At 38.4% G+C, this 26,609-nt stretch overlaps 1 protein-coding gene across 1 annotated transcript; it reads right to left on the bottom strand.

The window, feature by feature from the left end:
• Window positions 1-5,721: 5,721 nt before the first annotated feature.
• LOC110203954 (uncharacterized) lies at window positions 5,722-26,609 on the bottom strand. The gene is made up of 3 exons (XM_020980346.2): window positions 26,408-26,609; window positions 24,504-24,599; window positions 5,722-13,292 (listed from the first exon to the last, which is right to left on the bottom strand). Exons 1-3 carry the CDS (start codon window positions 26,439-26,441, stop codon window positions 11,359-11,361), a joined length of 2,064 nt encoding a protein of 687 aa, XP_020836005.1. The 5' UTR covers window positions 26,442-26,609; the 3' UTR covers window positions 5,722-11,358.

Here is a 26,609-nt window from a genome sequence, read left to right on the forward strand (position 1 = left end):
AAAATATATATTTTTTTTAATTTTTAGGCAATTGGGGTTAAGTGACTTGCCCAGGGTCACACAGCTAGTAAGAGTCAAGTGTTTGGTCTGAGGCTGGATTTGAACTCAGGTCCTCCTGACTTCAGGGCTGGTGCTCTTTCCACTGCACCACCTAGCTGCCCCTGAAAAATATATTTTTTTAATCAAGAACAATTCCATATACCTCTCCACCCACCTCACATTGAGAAAGGAAAACAGAACGTCCACTACAAATATGTATGGTCAAAGACAACATTCCTTCAATGTTTTATCCCAAAAAGTATATTTGTAAAAGTTCTGTGTGGTGTTGAGAAACATGTTTATTCTTGAGCAGTTCCCATTTAGAAGATGCCTTAAATCTCTCTAGTCTCTCTAGCTTAATGTTCAGGTATATTTTTCTTTTTGTTTATCCTTCTGTGAGACTTATTCAAAATTGAAATACTGACATTGAAATATTGTCACTTGTGTGTTACTGCATCTTCTAATGTCTCAGTTAATGTTTCCTTGATAACTCTAACCTTTAAGCCATTTGGGGCGTAGAATTTTAAGAGTGGTACTGGTTGGCTGTCTGTGGTTCCTTTCAATACAAGGTTTCTTTGCTTATTTCTTTCCATGTTTTTAGTCATCGTTCTTGCATAGTCTAATAGTATGTTTGTAACTCCTGTTTTGTGGATTCAACTGACAACTAGTCCAGCATGATGTGGAAAGCCCAAGGTCAACAAAGAGTTGCTCCTCTTCACACCAGGGGCTTTTCACATGGTGCGGGAGATCAGGCTGGTAGCAGGAGAGGAAAGTTATCTTGAGCTGGTTTAAATGGAGGGTTTGCTGCAGGTCCCAGAAACCTTCTCCTTAGTGGACAGACTCAGCTGGAGATAGACTATATACATTTACTTAATTTAAGCAACAGCATCCTATTCACCTGACTGTGGATAAAGTAATGCTACATGATATTCAGCATCAGACCAATCAAACTACCAAAGGATTATGTCATAGAGCTAGAAGAAATAGTAATAAAATTCACTGGGAGTAAGAAAAGATGGAAGACTTCTGCTTCTGGGAGCCAAGATGGCAGAATAAGAAGTAAGTCACTCTTACCCTCCCTCTAAAACCCAGAAAATTAACCTGAAAGCCCAGAAAATATCTCCTGAAAGAGATTCCAAATTGAAAACATGAAGGAATATAGTAGCCAAATTCCAAAATTACCAGGTCAAAGAGAAAATACTGCAAGCAGCCAGAAAGAAACAATTTCAATATCATGGAACTACAGAATTACACAGGAGCTTGCAGCTTCTGCATTAAGAGACCACAGGGTGTGGAATATGATATTCTGTAAGGCAAAAGAGCTTGGATTACAGCCAAGGATCAGCTATCCAGCAAAAATGAGCATGATCTTTCAGGTGAGGAGATGGATATTCAACGAAATAGGGGACTTCTAAGCCTTCCTGATAGAGAGACCAGAGCTCAACAGAAAATTTGATCTTCAAATACAAGACTCAAGAGAGACATAAAAAGGAAATGATGAACAGGCTGACTTCAGAAAAACCTGGAAAGACTTGTATGGTCTGATGCTGAGTGAAGTGAGCAGAACCAGGAGAACGTTGTTCACAGTAACAGCCACATTGTACAATGACTAATATTGATAGACTTAACCCTTCTCAGCAATACCAGGATCTAAGACATCTCCAAGGCCTCATGATGGAAAATACTATCCACATCCAAAGAAAGAACTATGGAGTTTGAATGCAGATCGACCGCATAGTATTTGCTCTTTTTTTTTTCTTCTGTTGTGTTGTTTCCTCTTTCTGGTGGTTCCTCCCATTGGTTCTAATTCTTCCTTACAACATGACTAATGTGAAAATATGTTTAATAGGAATCTATATGTATAGCCTATATCAGATTGCATGCTGTCTTGGGGAGGAAGGCAGGGAGGGAAGGGGAGAAAAATGTAAAACTCAAAAGCTTATGGAAGTGATTGTTAATAAATCAAAATAAAGTAATAAAAAAAAGTTTCAAAAAAGAAAAAGGTGGAAAATATCAAGAGGTCTAATAAAAAAATGTCAAGGAAAAGCACCCAATACTAGTCCCAGATCCAAAACTGTATCACAAAGACAATCATCAAAACAATTTGGTTACAGGGTGAAAAAGAAAAGGGTTGATCAGTTGAACAGACTAAGCTAATCTGTAGAAGTAAACAAGCATTATAGCCTAGCGTCTGATTGATTCAAAGGTCCCAGCTACTGAAGATAGAACTCACAATTCTATGGCCATGTTTAGAAAATTGCGAAGCATTCTGGCAGAAAATAGGTATGGACCAACATCTTACAATGTATATGAAGACAATCTCCAAAAAGTTCTATGATGTAGACATAAAGGATAACATCATAAACAAATTAGAGGAGCATGACAGAAATTGCCTGTCATGTTTATTGATAGGGGAAGATGCAGCCATGTTCACAGGAAGTAAAACGGACAAATTTTATTACATAAAATTTAAGTTTTGCACAAACAAAATCAAGGCAAATAAAAATTTGAAGAGAAGAAAGAAATTTGGGAGAAAATCTTGACAGCAAGTTCCTCTAGTAAAGGTCTCACTTCTATGAGATGTACAAAACTGATTCACATCTATAAGCAAGATTTCAAAATTGGTAAATGGTAAAGTCTATGAATAGGCACTCTTCAGAGAACAAAATCCAAGGTATTAGAAGCCCTATGAAAAATTCTCTAATGATTAAAGAAATGCAAATTAAACTCTGAGGTACCACTCCACATAGATCAGGTTGGCAAAGTGGACAAAAAAGGGAAGATAGCAAATGTTGGAAGGGTTGTGGGAAAGCAGCTACGTTAAAACAATTGTTGAAGCTAGGAACTGATGCAGCCATTCTGGAAGGCAGTTTGAAACTATGCCTTCAAATCTATTAAACTGCATATTCTTTGATCTACTGCTATTGCTGTTGTATCTACGCTCCAAAGAGAAAAAGGACACATATTAACAAGAAAAAAAAATTTACAGCAGCTCTATTTGTGTTGGCCAAGAATTGGAAACCCAAGCACCAAGGCCAGTGCTGTTGGGTAAATGTCGAGACACTTAAGGTCTTATACTGGTCACTGTGGCCTTGTTATGACTTATACCAATAAGGACCCCATACCTAGTCCTGCTCAAACCCCAAATATCCCTAAACCTCTATACAAAAACTTGTAACAGCTCATTCCACTTTTGCACAGCCCTCATTATTAGGAGGTGTTTGGTTTTAGTTTTGTTTCATTTAGTTGCTTTTTTTTTATGAGCTCAAAATGGTCTCTCTGTAACAAGCAGGATGATTTCAAAGAAACCTAGAAAGTCTTATATGAACTTATGCAAAGTAAAGCAAGCAGAACCAGGAGAACACTGTACACAGTCACAGCAATACTATACAATGATCAGCTGTGAATGACTTGGCTATTTTCAGCAATACAATGATCCCAGACAATTCCAAAGGACTCATGATGAAAAATGGTATCCGCCTCCAAGAAAAACCAGTGGAGTCTGAATGAAGATAGAAGCTTTACTTTCTTTATTTTCTTCCTTTTTTGTTGTTGTTCTGAGGTCCTTTCTTGAACTAAACTGCCAAGAATTTAAACTCTACTAGGGAAAAATACAGCTCCAATAGGCTGGCCACGTTGAATGCCAAACATATGGTTTGTCTAAAAGACTATTTTATGAACTCACACAAGAAAAGCACTCACACAAAGGTCAGAAGAAACAATACAGGGACACTCTCAAGGTCTCTCTGAAAAACTTAGGAATTCATTATGTGACATGGGAGATACTGGCAAAGGACTGTCCAGCATGGTATGCCCACATCAAAGAGGGTGCTGTGCTCTATGAGTAGATTTGAAGTAGCTCAAAAGAAACATGAAATGCACAAATTTAGAGACCTCTCCTCCAAATGTTCATGTGAACTATTTGTGCCTGAACTGTGGTAGAGCCTCCTGACCTCATTTGTCTGATCAGTCACAGTTGGACACACTGTATCTTGACTCCAATACAATGATGTCATTTTAGTCCTCTTTGAAAAGGAAGAATAAAACAAGCCAACTTAGCAGGGTTTGTGCCTTTCTCTCATTATTCCAAAGGCAAAAGTTCTGGTCTTTCCACAGGTCTCCTGCTGCTGGTTTTCATATAAAAGGTCTTTGAATTATGTGTTGGGTAGCTGGCACTTTCCTTTGCTGTTCCTGAAATGGTTTTTTTCCTGTTACATAGCTTCAGGTCAAAAATGAAACCAGTGTTACAGAATCTCAGACATTAAGCTAAGCTTAGCAGTTATATCTAGTCTAACCTCTAACTGGACATGAATTTTGTCTACAACATCTCTGAAAACTGCTCATGTATCTTTCCCTTGACAATAGGTCATGTAGAGAACCTTCTACTTTCCAAGGTAACCAATTATTCTTTGGGGTAGTTCTAGACCTTAGCAAATTCTTCTTGTTAACAAGAATAAGTTGGTAGCTCATTGCTCCTAATACTGTCCAGTATAGAAAATTTGTCCTTATTCTTCCTTCATTGTTCCCTCAAATTCAAGCACAGTTGGTGGGAAAAGGAAATGGAATAAGCATGTATATATACCTACTATGTGTCAGGCACTGTACTAAGTAATATATAAATATTTTCTCATTTGATCCTGACAACATTTCTGTGAGTTTGGTACTATTCTCCCTATTTTATATTTGAGCAAATGGAGGCAAAGAGGGTGAAGTAATTTGCCCAGGGGCACACAGCTACTAAGTATTTGAGGCTGGATTTGAAATCAAGGCTTGCTGATTTGCCACTGCATTACCAGCTGCCTCTAATTTCTAAGTAATGGAAGCTGTGGAAGCTCACCTTTCTATGAAAAAGTGAACAAAGATGCAACTTTCTGATTCCCAGTTGGCTGCATGATCCCATAATCCCTTTTCCAAAGATCCCAATCATGGAAACCATCCTTGAAGAATCCTGGGAACCATCCCATGGTCCTCAACTGGACATCTATTTGTCTGGTTAATCTACTGTGTTTGTCTCTGTGTGCTGACATCTTGTAAGGTTTAAAATGCAGCCACGTAGCAAGGGAAGCTTCTAAGGGCTGTAGCTAGACTTTTCTTTGGAATACCTGTTTTTCTTTCTTACCCCTTCTCTCCCTCCCTGACAGCTGCAGCCTCGGAGGAGTAGGAGGGCAAGACAGAAAAAGAGAAAGAAAAATACTTTATTATTTAGGTTATATGATTGATAAAGGCAAATAGAGGGTAAGAAAAGTGGCAGATCAGAATTAGAAAGAAATAAGATATGTGCAGTTTTAAACGGGCTTTAATCAAAGTCTACCAGAGGGATGTGTAGATAGAAGGAAAAGGAAAAAATTTTAGCGTGTAAAAATGAGAGCATGGGTAGAAAGAAGAGGCATAAGCTATTTGCACAAACAATGTGAAAAGAGGGTTTGAGAGTAAGTCGTTTGGAAAGAAAAAGCTGTTGATTAAAAAAAATTCTCTCTCTCTACATTGGACCTCTGGCCAAATTCTGAATGTGGAGACACAGACAAAGGAAAAAAGGGGGAACCTTTTCCCCCCAGATCAAAAAGAGGCAGGTTTTGCTCAACATCCTTCTTCCTGTAGTCCAATCTCTAACCAGGCTAAGGTTATAATGAAAGTTAGAACAACTGAAAACATCTTAGAGTCTGGAGGTCAAGAGATCATTACGGAGTTTTAAAAAATTTTTATTTTATTAATTTATTTTGATTTACCAACAATCACTTCCATATGCTTTTGAATTTAAAATTTTTCTCCCCCTTCCTCACCAAGACGGCATGCAATCTGATATAGGCTATACATTTACATTCCTATTAAACATATTTTCACATTAGGGAAGTTGTAAGTAAAAATTAAAACCAATAGGAGGAACCTTCAGAAAGAGGAAACAAAACTCAACAGAAGAGGAAAAACATTGATAGCGATTGAACTTCCACAGTTCTTTCTTTGGATGTGGAGAGCATTTTCCATCACGAGGCCTCTGGAGATGTCTTAGATCCTTGTATTGCTGAGAAGGGTTAAGTTTATCAATATTAGTCATTGCACAACATGGCTGTTATTATGTACAACGTTCTTTTGGTTCTGCTCATTTCACTCAGCATCCGACCATACAGGTCTTTCCAGGTTTTTCTGAAGTCTACCTGCTCATCATTTCTTATAGCACAATAGTATTACATTACATGCATATACCACAAAATGTTCAGCCATTCCACAGTTGATAGGTCTCTTCTCAGTTTCCAATTCCTGGCCACCACCAAAAGAGCTACTATGAAAATTTTTGTACATCTGTATCTTTTCCCCATTTTTATAATCTCTTTGGGATACAGACCTAGAAGTGGTATTGCTGGGTTAAAGGGTATGCACAGCGTGATAGCCCTTGGGGCATAGCTTGAAATTGTTCTCCAGAATACTTAGATCAGTTCACAACTCTGCCAACAATGCATTAGTGTTCCAATTTTCCCACATCTTCTCCACCATTTGTCATGTGACTTCTGTCATAACAGTCAATCTGACAGGTGTGAGTGATACCTCAGAGCTGTTTTAATTTACATTTCTCTAATCAATAGTGATTTAGAGCCTTTTTTCATATGAATAGATAGCTTTAATTTCTTTATCTGAAAATTGCCTGTTTATATCTTTTGACCATTTATCAATTGCAGAATGACTTGTGTTTTTATACATTTGACACAGTTCTTGATATATTTTTGAAATGAGGTCTTTATCAGAAACTCAGTAAAAATTGTTTTCCAACTTTCTGCTTTCCTTCTACTCTTGCATTGGTTTTACTTGCGTAAAAACCTTCAGATTAATATAATCAAAAATATCCATTTTGCATTTCAAAATGTTCTCTATCTCTTGTTTGGTCATAAATTCTTCCCTGCTCCAGAGATCTGACAGGGAAACTATTCCTTGCTTTCCTAATTTACTTAACAGTGTCTTTATGTATATATCATGTACCCATTTTGACATTATTTAGTATGGAGTGTGAGGTGTTGGTCTATGCCTAATTTCTGTCATGCTAACTTCCACTAACATCCAGCCACAGCAAAAGGTCTTTCAGTTTTCCCCCTTATCTGTCAGACCCTCACAAACTGTCCCCCAGATAAAAGCTCTTCAGGCAGAGGCCATTGGCCAACCCAGCTGCTCCCACACAGCTTGCCATTTCTTGATTCATCAGAGTCTGACTTGATGCCATTGCACTTCGATTGGGCCAGACCTCCACCCACAGAGATCAGGTCCTTTCTAAAGTCTTGTGAAGATGTCTTAGGAAGGGGGAAGGTAGGTGGCACAGTGGATAGAGCTCTGGCTTTGGAGTCAGGAGGATCTGAGTTCAAATCCACCCTCAGACACTTCACACTTACTAGCTGGGTGACCCTGGGCAAGTCATTTAACCCTGATTGCCTCACCTAAAAAAATATGCAAAAGCAACCCCCCCCCCACTATTTCACAGGCACTCTTTGGATTTTTATCTACCTTCTTATTAGAGTCAAGGATTTCTCTTAAACTGAAGTCCCAGGACCCATCACTCATGAATCTTTGCAGGTCACATGTTTCCATAACAATTCCCAAGTTTCTAGTCTTCTCATTTACTTTTTTTTCAAGACATTATCTTCTTAAAAATTGATTTAAATTGAATTATCAACAATCACTTCCATAAGATTTTGAGTTTGAAATTTTTCTCCTCCTTGCTCACCACCTCCCTTACCAAGATGGAGCTCAGTCTGAAACAGGCTATACGTATACATTCCTATCAAACATATTTTCACACTAGTGATGTTGTAAGCAAGAGTTAGAACCAATACAAGGAACCACCAGAAAGAGGAAATGAAACTAGAAGAAGAAAAAAATAGTAAATAATATGCTTCATTCTAACTTCATAGTTCCTTAACTCTGACTATTAAAGTGTCAATTGAAATTATAGATACAGGATATCTGTATTTCTTCCACCATTAACATGATATAGCATAGTAAATATCCATAAAATACCAACACAAGAAAACTTCCATTATTCAATATAGTGTCTAGGTTGAGGAGCCTTATCCTTAGTGGCCAATAAACAGAAGAATGTACCAGGTCAGCTTCATCTGGCCTTGTAGTTGTTGACACAGGAAGGGGCATTCTGGGTTCACTCAGACAGCAAAGCAATGCAGGTCCATTCTGCCAGGTCATGATAAACATTACAGTAGATTAAGAACAGAGAGGGCTGAAATGTCTCTCCTGATTGGCCAATCCAGGTTTTAGGCCTCTGTCATGTGTTGGGATTGAAAATGATTTGAAGAGGGGTCTACTGGTATGGAAGGGATGAGTGATGGCACAAGGTAGTTTCACCTTCATTATATTCAACAAGCTCTTTTCTAATGGGAATTTGCTGATGAATAATAAGATTAGAGTTTCTGACTCAAGGCCTGCCCACCTTTATTTCTTATAGGAAGCATTTCTCCAGTTATCACTTTTCTGATGTCTAATAAGATCTGAACTCAAGCTGAAGGCCATTTCCCATTGATTACCTGAATACACTGGCATTTCAGAAGGCTTTATGGTACTGAAAAACTCTACCTCTTCAGTAAAGCACTCGCTATATTCACTATCCTCAAAACACTCATTCCCTGATGTCATTTTCTTACACTGATTGAAGATGGAAGGCTGTCTGAATGACTTTCTAATTTTATCATATTCACAGTCACTCTTTGCATTTTTATCTACTTTGATAGAATCATGGATTTCTCTCAACTTGAAGTCCCGGGCACACCACTCATAAACCTTTGCAGGTCACCTTTTTCCACAAAAAATTCCCAGCTTTCTAATTATTTCAATTACTTTGAACCTAGTCTCTACATCTGAAGAAAACAGACAATCAAACATATTTACACAAGAACATATACACCCATAAATATATGCAATAGAATGGTTACTTAACACTTCTGCAGCTCATGACCTCATCACCAACCTAAAGGCAATAAAAATTCATGGATGTACCCTTTTTTATCTTTTTTACTTAATATTTTATTTTTTTCTGATTAGATGTAAAGAATTTACATCATTAATTTTGTTTTTTGGGGGGCAGGGCTAGGCAATGGGGTTAAGTGAGTGGCCCAGGGTCACACAGCTAGTGAGTGTTATGTGTCTGCATACAGATTTGAACTCAGGTCATCTTGACTCCAGGGCCAGGGCTCTATTCACTGTTCCACCTCTCAACATTCATTTTTGTAAGATTTTGAGTTCCAAATTGTTCACCTTCTCTCCATTTCCTCCTCCTTCCCCAACATAGCAAGCAATCTGATATAAGTTATACATGTACAGTCATCTTAATCATATTTCCACATTAATCATGTTGTGAAAGAAGAATCAGAACAAAAGGGAAAAACCATGGGAAAGAAAAAACAAAAAACAAAAGAGGTGAAAATCATATACTTTGATTTGCATTCAAACTCCATAGCTCTTTCTCTGGATGTGGTTAGCATTGCCATCATGATTGTTTTGGAATTGTCTCACACAGGTGATCCTCCCACAATGTTATTGTTACTGTGTACAATGTTCTCTTAGTTTTACTAACTTCATTCGGCATCAGTTCATGTAAGTTTTCTAGGTTTTTCTGAAATCTGCCTGCTCATGGTTCCTTATAACATAATGGCATTTCACTGTATTCATGTACCACAACTTGTTCAGCCCTTTGCCAATTGATGGGCATGCCCTCAATTTTCCATTTTTATCACTACAAAAAAAAGGTGCTATAAATATTTTTGCACATGTAGCTCCTCTTCCTTTTTTTTTTAAATAACATTTTTGGGATATAGACATACCAGTGGTATTATCAGATCAAGGGGTATTCAGTGTGTGGCCCTTTGCACTGCATTCCAAGTTGCAGTATGTTTAGATCAGTGCAGAACTCTACCAACAATGCATTGGTGTTCCACTTTTCCCACATTTTCTCCAACATCTATCATTTTCCTTTTCTAATAGCCAATCTGACAGGTGTCAGTGGTACCTGATAGTTGTTTTAATTTGCTTTTCCCTAATCAATACCGATTTAGAGCATTTTTTCATATACCTATAGATAGCTTTATTTCATCATTTGAAAACTGCCTGTTCATATCCTTTCACCATTTATCAATTGGGGAATGACTTGCATTCTTATAGATTTTACAAAGATCTTTGTATATTTGAGTTATGAGACTGAGAAACTGTATATAAATTTTTTTACCCAATTTGCTTTTTCTTTCTGGATCTTGGCTACATTTGTTTTATTTGTACAAAACCTTTTTTAATTTAATGCCACCAAAATTATCCATCCTACTTGTAACTGCTCTCCGTCTCTAGTTTCTTCAGAAATTGTACTCTATTCATGTCTGCTAGGTAATATGTTCCATGTCCTTCAAATTTTCTTATAAAATCTCTCTGCGTACTACATCATATATCCATTTTGACCTTATTTTGTTAATGATGTGAGATACTGGTCTCTGTCCAATTTCTGACATATTTCTTTCCAGTTTTCCTGATGATTTTTACCAAATAAGCTGCTTCAAAAAATCATTAAAGAAATTAACATCCAACAGTACCCACAATGTTTATACAAAGAACTTTGTGCCTGTAAAGTACAGGAAACAAAGTGAGCGCCAATTAATGGAGGAATGGCTGAAGAAATGATACTCTATAAATACCATCGTATACTGAGGAGGGATGAAAAAAATTAGGATTTCCCACAAAAATCGGTGTATTTATAGTTCTTAATGCACAGGGTGGAATTTGGGATGTTTAATGAGGTCTCTTCTCTTAGGAGGTCCAATGAAATTCTGTGTGGCAGCAGGAGGCCTTCTTCTGTTAATTAAATCCCTGACTTATCTCCAGCATGATTTTCCCAAAGTGTATTCAAGCAGACACTCTAGGTGAAGCCCTTTTCACATTTTGCATGAATCAACCTTCATTCCAGTAAGGATAAAATTGTCTACTGATCACTCTCCTCCAATGGAAAACACAGCCCCCCTGAGCACATTTGAGTCTACAGGGAAGTAGTCCTCAGATTGGTTCCTCTGATACTCAAGAAGTTCTGAACTCCATGTGAATGCCTTTCCTTACTCATGACAATCACCAGATTTCTGTCTCATATGAATTCTGAGATGGGAAATGAGAGATGATTGTTGCCTGAAGGCATTACCACCTTGATGATATTCAAAGTTTCTCTCAAGACAAGTGGTAACTAAGGGCTCTGCCATATTCATCACACCACTGAGGTGTATCTCTAGTGTGCATTCTCTGATGTTTACCAAGCTTGGAGCTATATTTGAAAGCCTTTCCACACTGATTACATCTTTAAGTCTTCTCTCCAGTGTGGCTTCTCCGGTGATTAGCAAGATGGCAGCTTTGAGTGAAAGCCTTTCCACATTGATTACATTCAAAAGGTTTCTCTCCAGTGTGGATTCTCTGATGGGCAGCAAGACTCTGCCTAAATTTGAAAGTCTTTCCACATTGATTACATCTATAAGGCTTCTCTCCAGTGTGAATTCTCTGATGTGCAACAAGAGTGGACCTCCCTCTGAAAGCCTTTCCACACTGATTACATACGTAAGACTTCTCTCCAGTGTGGATACTCTGATGTTTAGCAAGACCAGACGTGTCGGTGAAAGTCTTTCCACATTGATTACATTCAAAAGGTTTCTCTCCAGTGTGGATTCTCTGATGTCTTGTGAGATAGGAGCTATGTGTGAAAGTCTTTCCACATTGATTACATCTATAAGGCTTCTCTCCCGTGTGGATTCTCTGATGTGCAACAAGAGTGGACCTCCCTCTGAAAGCCTTTCCACACTGATTACATACATAAGACTTCTCTCCAGTGTGGACACTCTGATGTGTAGCAAGACCAGACTTGTGGGTGAAAGTCTTCCCACACTGATTACATTCAAAAGGTTTCTCTCCAGTGTGGATACTCTGATGTTTAGCAAGAGTGGACCTGTGGGTGAAAGCCTTTCCACACTGATTACATTTATAAGGCTTCTCTCCAGTGTGGACACTCTGATGTTTAGCAAGAGTGGCCCTCTGGGTGAAAGCCTTTCCACAATGATTACATCTATAAGAATTCTCTCCAGTGTGGATACTCTGATGTTTAGCAAGAGTAGACCTGTGGGTGAAAGCCTTTCCACACTGATTGCATCTACAAGACTTCTCTCCAGTGTGGATACTCTGATGTTTAACAAGAGTGGATGTCTGGGTGAAAGTCTTTCCACATTGATTACACTCAAAAGGTTTCTCTCCAGTGTGGATTCTCTGATGTACAGCAAGACTGGATCTGTGCCTGAAAGCCTTTCCACACTGATTACACTCAAAAGGTTTCTCTCCAGTATGGATTCTCTGATGTGTAGTGAGATGGGAGCTATGTGTGAAAGCTTTTCCACAGTGGATACATTTATAAGGCTTCTCTCCAGTGTGGATTCTCTGATGTGTAGCAAAACTGAATCTGTGCCTGAAAGCTTTTCCACATTGATTACATTCAAAAGGTTTCTCTCCATTGTGGAATCTCTGATGGCCAATAAGGAGTGATCTGTAGGAGAAAGCCTTCCCACATTCATCACATTTATAAAACTTCTCCTTAGTATGAATCTTCTGAGATTTATCAACATCTGAGCTCCAACCAAAGGCCTTCTTACCCTGAGAACATGCATATCTTTTCATTCCAAGGTGAAATATAGGTTGGTAAGGAAAGGATGAATGATGGCATGAGGTTCTTTCACCTTTGTTATATTCCCCAGGCTCCTTTTGAATGGGAATTTGCTGATGAGTGATGAACTTAGAGTTCTGACTCAAGGCCTTCCCACCTTTATTACTTACAGAAAGCATTTCTCCAGTATCACTTTTATGATGTGAGATATGAATGAGATCTGAAATCCAGCTCAAGGCCATTTCCCATTCACTATCTGGAGACACTGGCATTTCATGAGGCTTCCCTCGGGACTGAAAAAGCTCTACCTCTTCAGTAAAGCACTTGCTATGTACACCATCCTGAACACATTCATTCCCTAAAGTCATTTTGTTACAGTGCTTTAGGATTGAAGACTGTCTGAATCTCTTTCCAATTTCATTAAATTCACAGTCACTCTTCGGATTTTTATCTCCCTTAATATTAGAGTCATGGATTTCCCTCAGCTTAAAGTCCCAGGGATGATCACTCATGAATCTTTGCAGGTCACGTTCTTCCACAAAAATTCCCAGCTTCCTAGGCATCTCATTTACTTTGAACTTGGTCTCTATATCTGAAGAAAACAGAGAATCAAACAAATGTAGACATGTAAACATATACAACAGCAATGGTTGCTGAAGATGTCTGCATCCTCATCACCAAAATTAATGCAATAAAACTTCATGGATGTACCCTCTTTTTTTTTATCTTTTTACTTAATATTTTTTTCCAATTACATGTAAAGATAGTTTTCAACATTCATTCTGGTAATATTTTGAGTTCCACATTTTTCTACTTCCTTCCCCCTTCCCCAACATAGTATGCAATCAGATATAGGTTATACACATGCCTTCATGCTAAACATAATTCCACATTAGTCATGAGGTGAAAGAAGAATCAGAAAATACAAAAAAAAAAAGGAAAATAGCACACTTCTATTTGCTCCATAGCTCTTTCTCTCCATGTGGTTAGCACTGTCCATCATGAGTCTTTTGGAATTGTCTTTTACAGCTGATCATTGCACAATGTTGTTGTCACTGTGTACAATGTTCTCCTAGTTCTGCTCACTTCAGTTAGCACCGGTTCACCTAAGTCTTTCTAGCTTTTTCTGAAATCTGCCTACTCATCACTTCTTATAGCACCAGATTATTCCATTACATTCATATAATAAATTTCTTCAACCATTCAACCATTGATGGGTGTCATGTCAAATTCTCATTCTGTGCCACTACAAAGAGAGCTGCTATAAATATTTTTGTATATGTAAGTCCTTGCCCCTTTTGTATGATATCTTTGGGATATAGACATAGTAGTGGTGTTGCTGGATCAAAGGGTATTCACAGTGTGTAAAACCCTTTGGTCATAGACACAAATTGCTCTCTAGAATGGTTGGATCAGTTCACAACTCTACCAACAATGCATTACTGTTCTAATTTTTCCACATTTATCATTTTCCTTTTTTTGTCATTATAGCCAATCTGAGAGTTCTTTTAATTTACATTTCCCTAATCAATACTAACTTGGAGTATTTTTTTATATGCCTATAAATAGCTTTACTTTCATCATCTGAAAATTGCCCATTCATATCCTTTGACCATTTATTAATTGGAAAATGAATTGTATTTTTATAGATTTTACAAAGATCTTTGTATATTTCAGATATGAGAACTTCATCTGAGAAACTATCTATAATTTTTTTTGCCAAATTTCCTTTTAAATTTAATGTGATCAGAATTATCCATTTCACATGCCATTCTGCTCTCTTAGTCTAGTTTATTCCTGAGAAGTATTATATTCCACGTCCTTTCAAATTTTTCTTATAAAATCTCTATAAATAGACCATGTATCGATTTTGATTTTATTTTGTTAAATGGTGTAAGATATTGGTTTATGCCCAATTTCTGCCATACTTATCTCCAGTTTTCCCAACAATTTTTACCAAACAATGAATTCTGATCCCCAAAACTTGAGCCTTTACAATTCTCTAATCCAAGGTTACTATACTTATTTGCTACTCTAGATTGTATGTCTACTCTGTTCCATTGACCTACCATCCCATTTCTTAGCTAGTACCAGATATTTTTGATAATTACTGACTTATAATAGAGTTTAAGATCTGGTACTGCTAAACCTTCATCCTTTACATTTTTTTTCCATTTGTAACTTTGATATTCTTAACATTTTGTTCTATCAAATGAAATTTGTTTTTCTATTTTTCCAACTCAGTAAAATAATTTTCTGGTAATTTGAATGGGATGCCATTGAACCTATATATTTATATATTAGTGTAGACAAAATTATCATTTTTATTATATTGACTTTGCCTACCCATGAACAATGAGTATTTCTCTATTTGAATTTGATTTTATTGCTGTAAAGTTTTTTTTTTTAATTTTATATTCATGTACTTCCAGGGTTTGTTTTGACAGCTGTACTCCCAGGAGTTTCATCCTGTCTAGAGTTAGTTTTAATCAGGCATCTCTTACTACCACTTCTTCCAGGTCTCTGTTGGTAATCTATAGGAATGCTGTTGATTTATGTGGATTCAATTTATATAAATGATTTCTTTAAAATTATTAACTGCTTCAGTGAACTTTTTAGTTGAGTCTTTGGGATTTTCCAAGTACAGCATCATATATCACCAGCAAAAAAAGTTAAGTTTTATTACTTCATTCTCTATTCTGATTGCTTCTCTTACTGCTATGTGAGGGTTTCCAATACAATATTGAATAGTATTGGTGACAATGGGCATTTTTGTTGAACACTGGATCTTGATGGGAAGACTTCGACCTTACCCACATTACAAATCATGCTTGCTGATGGTTTTAGGCAAATTTGAAAAATCAATTTAAGGAAAAATCCATTTATACATTTAAAGTTTTTTTTTATACAGAAATGAGTGTTGTATTTTATCATAAGTTTTTTTCTTCACTTCTTGATGTAATCATATGATTTTTGTTACTTCTCTTATTGGTATAATCAATTATGTGAATAATTTTCTTATGTTAGTAATATATTAGGGAAATCTCCTAGGTAGTATGTTATTTGCAATTTTTGTGTACATATCCGTTAATGAAATTGGTCTACAATTTTCTTCCTCTTTTCACTCTTCCAGGTTTAAGTATCAACACCATGTTTTTTTCATGAAAGGAGTTTGGTAGTATCCCTTCTTTACCTATTACTGTAAATAATTTCTTTATTTAACATTGGAATTAGTTCCTTAAGAAACTCATTCATCAGGGGTAGCTGGGTGGCACAGTGGATAGAGTACAGGCCTTGGATTCAGAAGGACCTGAGTTCAAATTTGGTTTCAGACATATAACACCTAGTAGCTGTGGGAACCTGGACTAGTCACTTATCCCCACTGCCTCACCAAAAAAGGGGAAAAAAACCCTCATTCATGGCCAGTTCAATTTCTTTTTCTAAAGAAGGATGATTTAGATATTCTGTTTCCTCTTCTGTTCAGTCTATGAGAATATGGCTTCAGCACAACCAGTCTTCCACTCCCGCCTGCTTCCTTTGTCTCAGTTCTTTCTTTCAGGAATTGTTTGTATGTAGCAACTGCTCCATTTTACCTCTTCCTGCCCAATTTTATTTTTTAGAATCAACCCATCATACCCAACTAGCCCAAGCTTTACTTTCACACTACCCAAGTAATGATGACATTTGTAAGAGTACAGATAACATTTTCACATATAGAAAGTAAGACTTTGACCTACTTGAGTCTTATAACTGGACCTTGATGTTTACTTCATTTTTCGCCTGGATCTTCTATGTCCAATTTTCCATTCAGTTCTGGCCTTTTGTCTTTTTTTCTGGTCTTTTTTGTGGTTTACATTCAAACTTGCTGAGCAAGTTATTTTTAGGCATAGCCCAGCTCCCTTGCTGTCTAAAACACAATGTCATATGCCCTGTGGTCTTCAAATGTAGATGCTGCTTCATCTTGTTATCATGATTGCAGCTCCATAGTGTTTAAATTGCTTTTTTCTTCTTGGTTCTAGTATTTTCTCCTGAATGTAGGAGATTTGAAACCTGGCTATGATAATCCTGTAAGTTTGTATCTAGAGATCTCTTTTAGTGGGTACGTGGTGGATTTTTTTCTATTTCTATTTTTAGAACTTTAGGGCAAGTTTCCTTAATAATTTCTTGAAATATGGTATCTAGACTCTTTTAATGATCATAGTTTTCAGGTAGTCCTACAATTCTTATTTAATTATATTATATAATTCTTATAGCATTTGTTCTTTTAATTAAATGTTTCACATTCTTTTTTATTTTTTCATTCTGTTGGTTTTGTTTTAGTATTTCTTAGTATCTTTTAACATCATGAACTTCTTCTTGCCCAATTATTTTCTCCTTCATGGACCTGATAAACTATTCCTTACTCCCCTAGGTTACTTATAGTATCAGTCTTTCTATTTAAATCATGTACCCATTTTGACTTTATCTTGGTATATTGTGCAAGATACCATACTCTTTTCCATTTTTCCGAGCAGTTTTTGTTAACAGGGAGTTCTTATGGCAGAAGTTGGAGTCTTCAGATTTATGAAATATCATTTTACTATTTATTTCCTCCTGTAACTCATTTAACTTTTCCTTTAAAAATTTGGATGCTATACCATTTGGTACATATATATTTAGTACTGAAATTACTTCATTGTACCTTTTAGCAAGATGTAGTTTCCTTCCTTATCTCTTTTTATTAGATATATTTTTGCTTTTACTTTGAGATAAAAAATTGCTACCCCTGCTTTTTTCTTTTTCTTTTCTCTCTCTCTCTCTTTTTTTTTTTACTGCAGCTGAAGCATAACAGATTCTGCTCAAGCTTTTTGCCTTTACTTTGTGTGTGTCTCAGCTTCAAATGTGTTTGTTGTAGACAACATACTGTTGGATTCTGGTTTTTAATCCATTCTGCCATCTACTTCCACTTCATGAGTGAGTTTATCCTGTTCACATTCACAGTTATGACTACTGTGTTTTTCCCTTCATCTTATTTTCCCCTATTTGTCCTTCTCTCTTTCCTTTCACTCTGTCCCTCCCAGCAATGTTTTCCTTCTGACCACCACCTCTCTCAATCTACCCTCCCCTTCTATCAGTCAGTCATCATTCCTACTTCCCTGGGGGTAAGACAGATTTCTATGCCCATCTGGCATAGAATATTATTGTATATTATTCTCTCTTTGAGCCAATTCCAATAAGAGTAAGGTTTAAGAGATGTCCACTCCCCCATCTTTCCCTCTACTGTAAATGTCTTTTCTACCTCCTCATGTAAGAAAATTTACCCCATTCCACCTCCTCCTTCCTTCTTCTCCCAATGCAATCTTCTTTGCCACTGTTTAATTTTGTTTCATTTCTTTTAATATCATCCAGTCAGTCAGTTTGTACCCTCTGTCTATGTATACTCATTCTAACTACCCTAATAGTGATATGGTTCTTAAGATTTATAAATATCACCTTCCTGTGTAGGGATATAAACAATTTAATTTTATTGAATTCTTTAGTAATAGTAATTTTGTGTTTAATAAACAACAGATCAAAGCTTTTGCAACAAAAACACAATTTGACAAAAACTGCTGGGAAAACTGGAATACAATTTGGCAGAAACTAGGTATAGATCAACATCTTGCACTGTATTCAAAGATAAGGTCAAAATGGGTACGTGATTTAGACATAAAGGATAATACCATAAGCAAATTGGGAGAGCAATTAATATTTACCTGTCAGATCTATGGAGAAGGGAAGAATTTATGACTAAACAAGAGATAGAGAGAATTATGAGGTATAAAATGGATAATTTTGATTGTATTAAATTAAAAAGGTTTTGCACAAACAATAACAATGCAGTAAAGATTAGAAGGAAAGCAGAAATCTGGGAAACAATTTTTACAGCAAGTGTCTCCGATGAAGATCTCATTTCTCAAATATATAGATAACTGGGTCAAATTTATGTGAATATAAATCATTCCCCAACCGATGAATGGTCAAAAGGTATGAAGACATTTCAAAAGAAGAAATGAAAGCTTTCCATACTCATATGAAAAAATGCCCTAAATCATTAGAGCAGAGAAATGTAAATTAAAACAACTCTGGGGTACCACTTCACATCTAACAGATTGACTGATATGACAAAAAAGGAAAATGATAAATGTTGGAGGGGATGAGGGAAAATTTGGACACTAATACACTGTGGATGGTGTTGTGAGTTGATCCAACCATTCTGGAGAGCAATTTGTAACTATGCCCAAGGGTGATAAAACTATGCATACCCGTTGATCCAGAAATACCATCACTTTGTCTGTATCTTAAAGATACTTTAAAAAGAAAAGGGGAAAAGTACCCAATTACACAAAAATATTTATAGCAGCTCTTTTTGTGGTGACAAAACATTTGAAATTGAGGGGATATCCATGAAGTGGGGAATGGCTGAATAAGTTGTGGTATATGATTGTAATGGAATACTATTATGCTAGAAGAAATGATGATCATGCTGAATACAGAAAAACCTGGAAAGACTTACACAAATGGATAGAAAATGAACTGAGCAGAACCAGGAGAACACTGTACACAGTAACAGCAATGTTGTATGATGATCAACTGTGAATGACAGCTATACTCAGAAATACAATGATTTAAGGCAATTCCAAAGGACTCATGAACTCTAAATGGATGCTGAATGCAGAGGCAAGCATACTATTTTCATTTTCTCTTTTGAGTAGTTTTTTTGTCTTTTGATCTGTCTTTTTTCACAACATGACTAATATGGAAATATGTTTTCAATGGTTATACATATATAACCTATATCAAATTGTTTACTGTCTCAGGGAGAGGGGAGTTGAGGAGAAAAGTAGAAAATTAAGAACTCAATTTTTCTGAAAAAAAAGAATATTAAAAATTATCATTACATGTAATTGAGAAAAATATCTTTTAAAAATTAATTTTGAAAATTTAAATTTGAAGTAGAATAAAATTTTATATTTTATAATTATACTGTGAAATAAAAGCATTAATTTGGAGATTTGGGGGCAAAAGTTTTCTAGATCATTCTCTTATGTAACAAATACATAAAATAAAAATGCATAAATATAAAAGAATAAGTAATAGATTAAATGACAAGGGAGTTTCACAACATTTTTTTTAAGGCAATTGGGTTAATTTTTCCAGGGTCACACAGCTAGTAAGTGCCAAGTGTCTGAGACAAGATTTGAATTCAGGCCCTCCTAATTCCAAGGCCAGAGCTCTACCTACTGTGCCACCTAGCTGTCCACACAACAGTTTATATTTGTTCCTGAAAGAAATTCTAAAAGCAAAGGATTTGGGGAACTACTGCTCTGCACTTATGGTTTGTCATTGCATTGATCAGTGTTGCTACAGAATGAACTCTTCTAGTTCTGCTCACTTCTCTCTACATCAGTTGGGACAATTCTTTGCAGATTTCTCTGCCCTGCTTTCCATCATTTCTTTTTTTGTTTGTTTGTTTTTTGGTTTGTTTTTTTTTTTAGGCAATTAGGGTTAAGTGACTTGCCCAGGGTCACACAGCTAGTAAGTGTCATGTGTCTGAGGCCAGATTTTAATTCAGGTCCCCTGACTTCAGGGCTGGTGCTCTATCCACTGCGCCACCTAGCTGCCCCCATCATTTCTTACAGCTCAATAAACTTCCATTATATTTTTGGACCATCATTTCTTCATTCATTTCCCAATATATGGGTATTATCTTTGTATCCAGATCTTTGAAACAGCAAAAAAAAAAAGCAGCTGTAATTTTGTGTTGAAATGGATCTTTTTCAACTTTCTTTGATCTTTTTAGTTTATAGGACTAGTGGTTATCATGGGCTCAAAGGGCACAGAGTGGAGTGAGTTTAGGGGCATAGTTGCGAAAGGTATCACAGAATGTTATGCTTTTGTTTTCATACTTTGTGAATGTTTGTGTCAAAGGTGTTTCTTATACACAACACGCTGCCTACTTCTGTTTTCTGATGCATTCTGCTAACTCCTCATTTTTTACACTTGCATTCCTCCCATCCACATTTTATTACAAAAAGTCTTTATGTTTTCTCTGTGATATCCTCTGATCTCTCCTCTTTGTCCCTGCCTCAGTCCTTACAAAGAAAAACCACATGGAGGAAGGGAATGGGATCAACACTTGTATTTGATCATTGAAATGGCCCGATCCCCGTTCCTCACCCCACTCTGTCTTCTGTCCATCCCAGTCCCAAATGACTGGCTGAAACACTATCTTAAAAGTCTCTCATCCTTTTATCTCCCCTATTTGAAGCTCCCTCCATGGTGCAAAGTTATTTTCCACCAAGAGGCAGCCAGGTGGTACAATGGTCAGAGCACTGTGCCTGGAGTTGGGAAGACTTGAGTTCAAATTCAGACTTAGAGACTTTCTACCTATAGGACACTGAGCAAGTCACAGGACTCTGTTTGCCTCAGTTTCCTCATCTATAACATGAGGATAATATAGCACCTACCTTCCAGGATTTTGTGAAGATCAAATGAGATAATATTTGTAAATTGCTTGGAACATAGTAAGCCCCATATGAATGTTAGCTATTATTATTGTGATTTTCTTCACTGACTCTGCTCTCCTTAAGCTACTATTCTCCTCTCTCCTTCTATTCACTTATTTCTCCCTTGAACTTGATGTATTTCCATCTGGTTTTTTGCCTGGCTCAGCTAAGAGTGAGGCTCATGATCTGTAGCTTCTTCCTAAACTCTCTCCATGTTTGTAGACTAGGTGGTGAGCTCTGGACAGCAGGGACTGCCTGTTACCTTCCTTTGTTTCCCCAGGCTTATCCAGTGCCTAGAACATAGCAGGTATTTATCAATTATATTGACTGCCTGACTGAGCCCAGGGCCACACCAGACCCCAGCCTCTACCTCAATCCCTGGATTCTGGTCTCTCTCCACTTCAAATGCAGGTTCTCACCTCAGCCTGTTTCTGTCTCTTTCTTATGCCTTATCAACTACAAGCAGTTACCTTTGTCCAGTTCCAACCCCAATAAGATCTGACCAGACTAAAGACTGGGGATTACAAAGGCTTCTAGACTTCCAGAGTCTGGTCTTATGGGGTGTCTGGGAGTCTCTACCTCCCAACCACCTGTCTGTAAGGCAGTCACCTACAGGAATCTGGCCAATGATTTTCTGAGACTGGAGAGAAAGATTGAGCCAGAGAGATCAGGAGAGGGACCTTGGGCTGGTGACTAGGGTGAGGCTTAGCCTTGGATTCCTACTTCCAGCTAGGCCAGTGGCCTTCATTCCTACCCATGTGGTGCTGAATAGAGACAGAGAAAATCATGAACCTGGGCTGTCTGGGCCCACTACAAATTTAGATTAGATGCTCTGCTGTGGGCTCTCCCTGTAAGAACGAAATCCTCCGACATGCCCTCACTCCCTATCCCACTCACCACCACAGCTTGCCCAGATCTTTTCATTCCTCACCAACTCTCTCTTTGATTTGCTTCCCTCCAGTCACTCAGCTGGACACTTGGACTCATTTTTCAAAGAAATAATTGAACTCTTACCAAGAGCTCTCTCATGTCCTCCTCACCTCATATAAAGCAGATGCTTTCTTTTCCTCCTTTGCCCCGTTGCACATGAAGAGGTGGCCTTTCTGGTTGCCAAGGCAAACCCCTTTACATGCTCAAACGATCCCAGGCCATCCCATCTTCTCCCACAGATCTCTTTTCTTGTGTCATCCCCACTTTTCTCTAATTTTCAGTCTCTCCCTGTTTACTGGCTCCTTCTCTACTGCCACAAAAAAAATAATTATGTCTCCCCAAGCCTGAAAAAAGGTTCATGTGGTCCATTCAAACCCACTAGATATAGTCTTCTATCTTTCCTTCCATTCATGGCTAAAGACCCAGAAAGGGCCATCGAAAAGTGGTGTTTCCAACTCTTTTCCTTGTACTCTCTTCCAAACTCTGTACTCCAGCTTCCAGTTTCATTGTTCAGCTCAAACTGCTCTCTGCAAAGTTACCAATAATCTCCCAATTGCTACATCTCATATTTTTTTCTCTATCTTCATCCTTTTTGACCTCTCTGTAGCCCATGACACAATCACCTCCTTTTCCTTGATACTGTCTCCTGTCTAAGTTTTGGTGACAACACTTTCTCTTGGTTCTCCTAGGACATCCAAAACTAAATTCACTATCTTTCCCTAACCTTCCCCTCTTCATACTTCCCTATTACTCTCCAGGGCACCAGCACCCTCATGGTCCAGGCTCATAACCTAGAAGCTACTGACTCCTCATCATCTCTCACACACTCACACCCCATACCCCAGTGAAAGGTTATGGAAACTCTTATTGATTCTGCCTCTGTAACATCTCTCCCATACATCCCCTTGTCTTCCAACACTGCAACTTTCTTGGTTCAGTCACCAATCACCTCACGGCTGGGGTATTATTGCAAGCCTTTTGGTGGGCTTCACTGCATCAATTCTCTCCCCCATCCACTCAATCTTCCACCAAGCTGTCAAATTCATCTTCCCAGAACGCTCTTCTCCTCATGTCACTGCCTACTCCACACACTCCCTTGGCTCCCTAGCCCCAGAATCAATTATAAAATCCTCTGCCTCTCTCCTGCCTCCTCAGTCTTCCTTCGCCTTACTTCCCCTCCACATGTGTGATAATCTGCTACATGCCTCCTCTTTGTTTCTTGACCAGGACACTCCCCCTCTTGACTCCACGTGTTCTCTGGCTGCCCCTCATGCTCGCTCTGGTTTCTCTGAAGTCCCACCTAAAACCCCTCATTCTCTATTAAGTCTTCTCCAGTCCTCCTTAGCCTTAGTGACTTCCCTCTTTTCAACAGCTCCAATTTATCCTGAATGTAGTGGGTTTATACATAGTTGTTTGTATATTATGTTCCCCAGTAGACTGAATTCCTTCAGAGCTGGGCTTCTCCCCTGCCTTTCTTTTATTCCTGGTGCTTAATAGAGAGTGCATTTCTGATCATGTCACTGCCTACTCCATAAACTCCCTTGGCTCCCTATCCCCAGAATCAATTATAAAATCCTCTACTTGGCTCTTAAAGCCCTCCATCATCTGCCTCTCTCCTGCCTCCTCAGTCTTCTTTCACCTTACCCTCCATACGTATAATAATCAATGGTATAGGCCTCTTCTTTGTTCCTTGACCAGGAAGCTCCATCTCTGGCTGCCCCTCATGCTCTCTCTGGTTTCCCTAAAGTCCCACCTAAAACCCCTTATTCTACAATGTCTTCTCCAATCCTCCTTACCCTTAGAGCCTTCCCTCTTGAGTAGCTCCAATTTATCCTGGGTGTACTAGTTCTCCACATAGTTGTTTGCATGTTGTGTCCCCCATGAGACTGAAATCCTTGAGAGATGGGCTTGTCCCTGCCTTTCTTCGTATTCCTGGTGCTTAACACAGGGTCTGAATACAGTAGGTGTTTAATAAATGCTTGTTGCCTTGAACAAAATCTGGGAAATTGTTTGTATTGGACAGCCTCAGCCCTTTTTGGATGCATTCAAGAGTGTTCCATGCCCCAAAGCTCCAAAGTGTGACTTCTCATAGAATCATAGATTAATCACTGAAAGGGATCTGAAAGGCCATGGAGTCCAACCACCACATTTTATAGATGGGGCAACTGAGGCTAAGAGGTTCAGTGACTTGCCCAGCATCACTTCCTTAAAAAGTATTTAAATAAGAATTCAAAAAAAAAAAGAATTCCAAGTCAGGTCTTCCTGTCCACAAGGCTAGCACTCCCTTCATTACAACATAAATCACTTGTCAACAGTCCTCACACACTTGCTTTCATCTCACTCACCTAAATAAAAGTTCCTTGGGCCTTTTGGTTCCAGAATCCATGGTGCTTCCCCTTTCTGAAAAGAGGAGATCAGATCTTCTCTGGTAACTGGAAGCCCTAGGCATGGGGTATACAGAAAGAATGAGAATGGAGAGAAATTTATAATTTGGTCCTCTTTAGGGAAAGGGGACATGTAAACAAGGACCACAGGATGGTTCCCAGAATTCTTCAAGGATGGTTTCCATGGTATTGATGGTTGGGATCTTTGGAGGAGGGACTGTGGGGTGATGCAGCCAATCAGAAAATGTCATCTCTGTTCACCCCTTTCATAAAAGGATGGATACACTCCATAGGTTCCGTTATTTAGAAATTAGAGGCAGCTGGTAGTGCAGTGGTGAGAGCCCTGGGACTAGTCAGGAAGGCTTGATTCCAAATCCAGCCTCAGATGCTTAGTAGCTGTGTGTCCCTGGGCAAATTACATCACTTGTGTGTGCCTCAGTTTCCTCAGCTATAAAATAGGGATGATGATATTACCAAACTCACAGAGATGTTGTGAGGATCAAATGAGAAAACACTTACAAATTACTGAGCACGGTGCCTGACACACAGTAGGTTTATACAAATGCTTATTGCCTTCCCTTCTTTTCCCACCACCTGTGCTGGAATTAGAGGGAACAAGGAAGGAGAAGAAAGATAAACCTACTATCCTAGTGAGAAGATTAAATTGATTCAGTATCATTTGTTGATCCCATCTACAAATCCAGTGATTTTGTCCTGTAATTGTTAAGTCATGGTTCTTTCTCTCTGAACATAGTTCAGCTGGTCTGTCTTAATGGCTTAACTTTAAAAATCCAGCTCTCTGGCTCATCACAGATCCACTCTTGTCTCCAGGAATTTAGCTGTCCTTGAGCAATTTGAATGTCTCCCCATTCTTCTTTCACCTCACGCCCCATCCACACGTGCAGCAATGAGTGGTACATGCCTCCTCTTTGTTCCTTGACCAGGACACTCCATTTCCTGATATCGGGTTTTCTCTGGCTGCCCCCATGCTCACTCTGGCATATCTTTAGGCCACCAAGCCATCCTTCAAGGATGTCTGGTTTTCCATCCAGAATGTCTGTTGTGTTCTCTCTAAAAATTTGCAGATGCAAGGAGGGAATTGTTGCCAGCCCTTCACTCCCAAACTTCCAACCCACCACATTGATCCCTGTGCCTCAGCTCTGAACCCAGTCATGTTGTCCTCATTCCCATGGTGCCATCCCCCTGTTCTGCCTTGTGTTCTGTATTCCCCAAAACCTGCTAAAGGGGAGCTGATTTGGCCAGAGGCAGAGCCAGGACCCTTTTAGTAGCAGGCAGTGTGCCCCTGCTAAGAAAGTCATCCTGCTCAGAGAATTGCCTCAGTTCACCTTATTGTTGAATTTCACACCCAACACTAGCCAGGATTAGGAGCACTGAGCTACCAAATGATGCTTGTTAACAAGAAGACCTTTCTAAAGTCTAGACCCAACCCAAAGAGGAAGAGGTGCCTTGGCAGGTAGGGGGTTCCTTCACTGCCCATTTTCAAGGAAAAGCTGCATGAGCAGTTTTCAGAGATTTCACAGGCAAAATCCAGCTCCAGTTAGAGGTTAGACTAGACATAACCTCTAAGATTAGCTCTAAGTCTAATACTGGATTGACTTCTGACCTGAAGCTACATAAAACAAAAAGAGAGGCAACTTCAGGAGCAACAAGGGAATGTACCTGATTGCCATCACATAATTTCAAAGACCTTTCATAGGAAAACCAGCAGCAGGAGGACCCTGTAGAGAGACCAGCACTTTTGTCTTGGGAATCATTGACAAGGCTCAAACCCTGCATGCTAAGGGAGGGAATGAAGACATGGCTTTGATGGCAGATTCAGAGCTAGCAGAGGACATGGTCCTTACCCAGGGACAGCAGGTTCTGGGCATTCTCCAGCATGACCTCTTTGTACAGCTCTTTCTGAGAATGGTCCAGGAGGCCCCACTCCTCCTCAGTGAAGTCCACAGCCACATCCTGGAATGTCACCAATGCCTAAATCATCAAAAGTCACAAGATTTAGAGCTGAAAGGGACTCCAGAGTTCATCTAGCCCAACCATCATCAACTT

This window comes from Phascolarctos cinereus, unplaced genomic scaffold (genome assembly GCF_003287225.1).
Source record: "Phascolarctos cinereus isolate Bilbo 61053 unplaced genomic scaffold, phaCin_HiC Scaffold_726;HRSCAF=1367, whole genome shotgun sequence".
NCBI classification, from domain to species: Eukaryota; Metazoa; Chordata; class Mammalia; order Diprotodontia; family Phascolarctidae; genus Phascolarctos; species Phascolarctos cinereus.

Bases quoted from the DNA above. Each gene is read 5' to 3' on its own strand.
- LOC110203954 (XM_020980346.2), bottom strand. From the start codon at position 26,441: ATGCTGGAGAATGCCCAGAACCTGCTGTCCCTGG. The intron at 24,600-26,407 runs GTAAGGACCATG...CCCCATGCCTAG, and splicing joins CCAGAACCTGCTGTCCCTGG to GGCTTCCAGTTACCAGAGAA. The intron at 13,293-24,503 runs GTGAGTGAGATG...TGTTTTCTTCAG, and splicing joins CCCAAGGAACTTTTATTTAG to ATATAGAGACCAAGTTCAAA.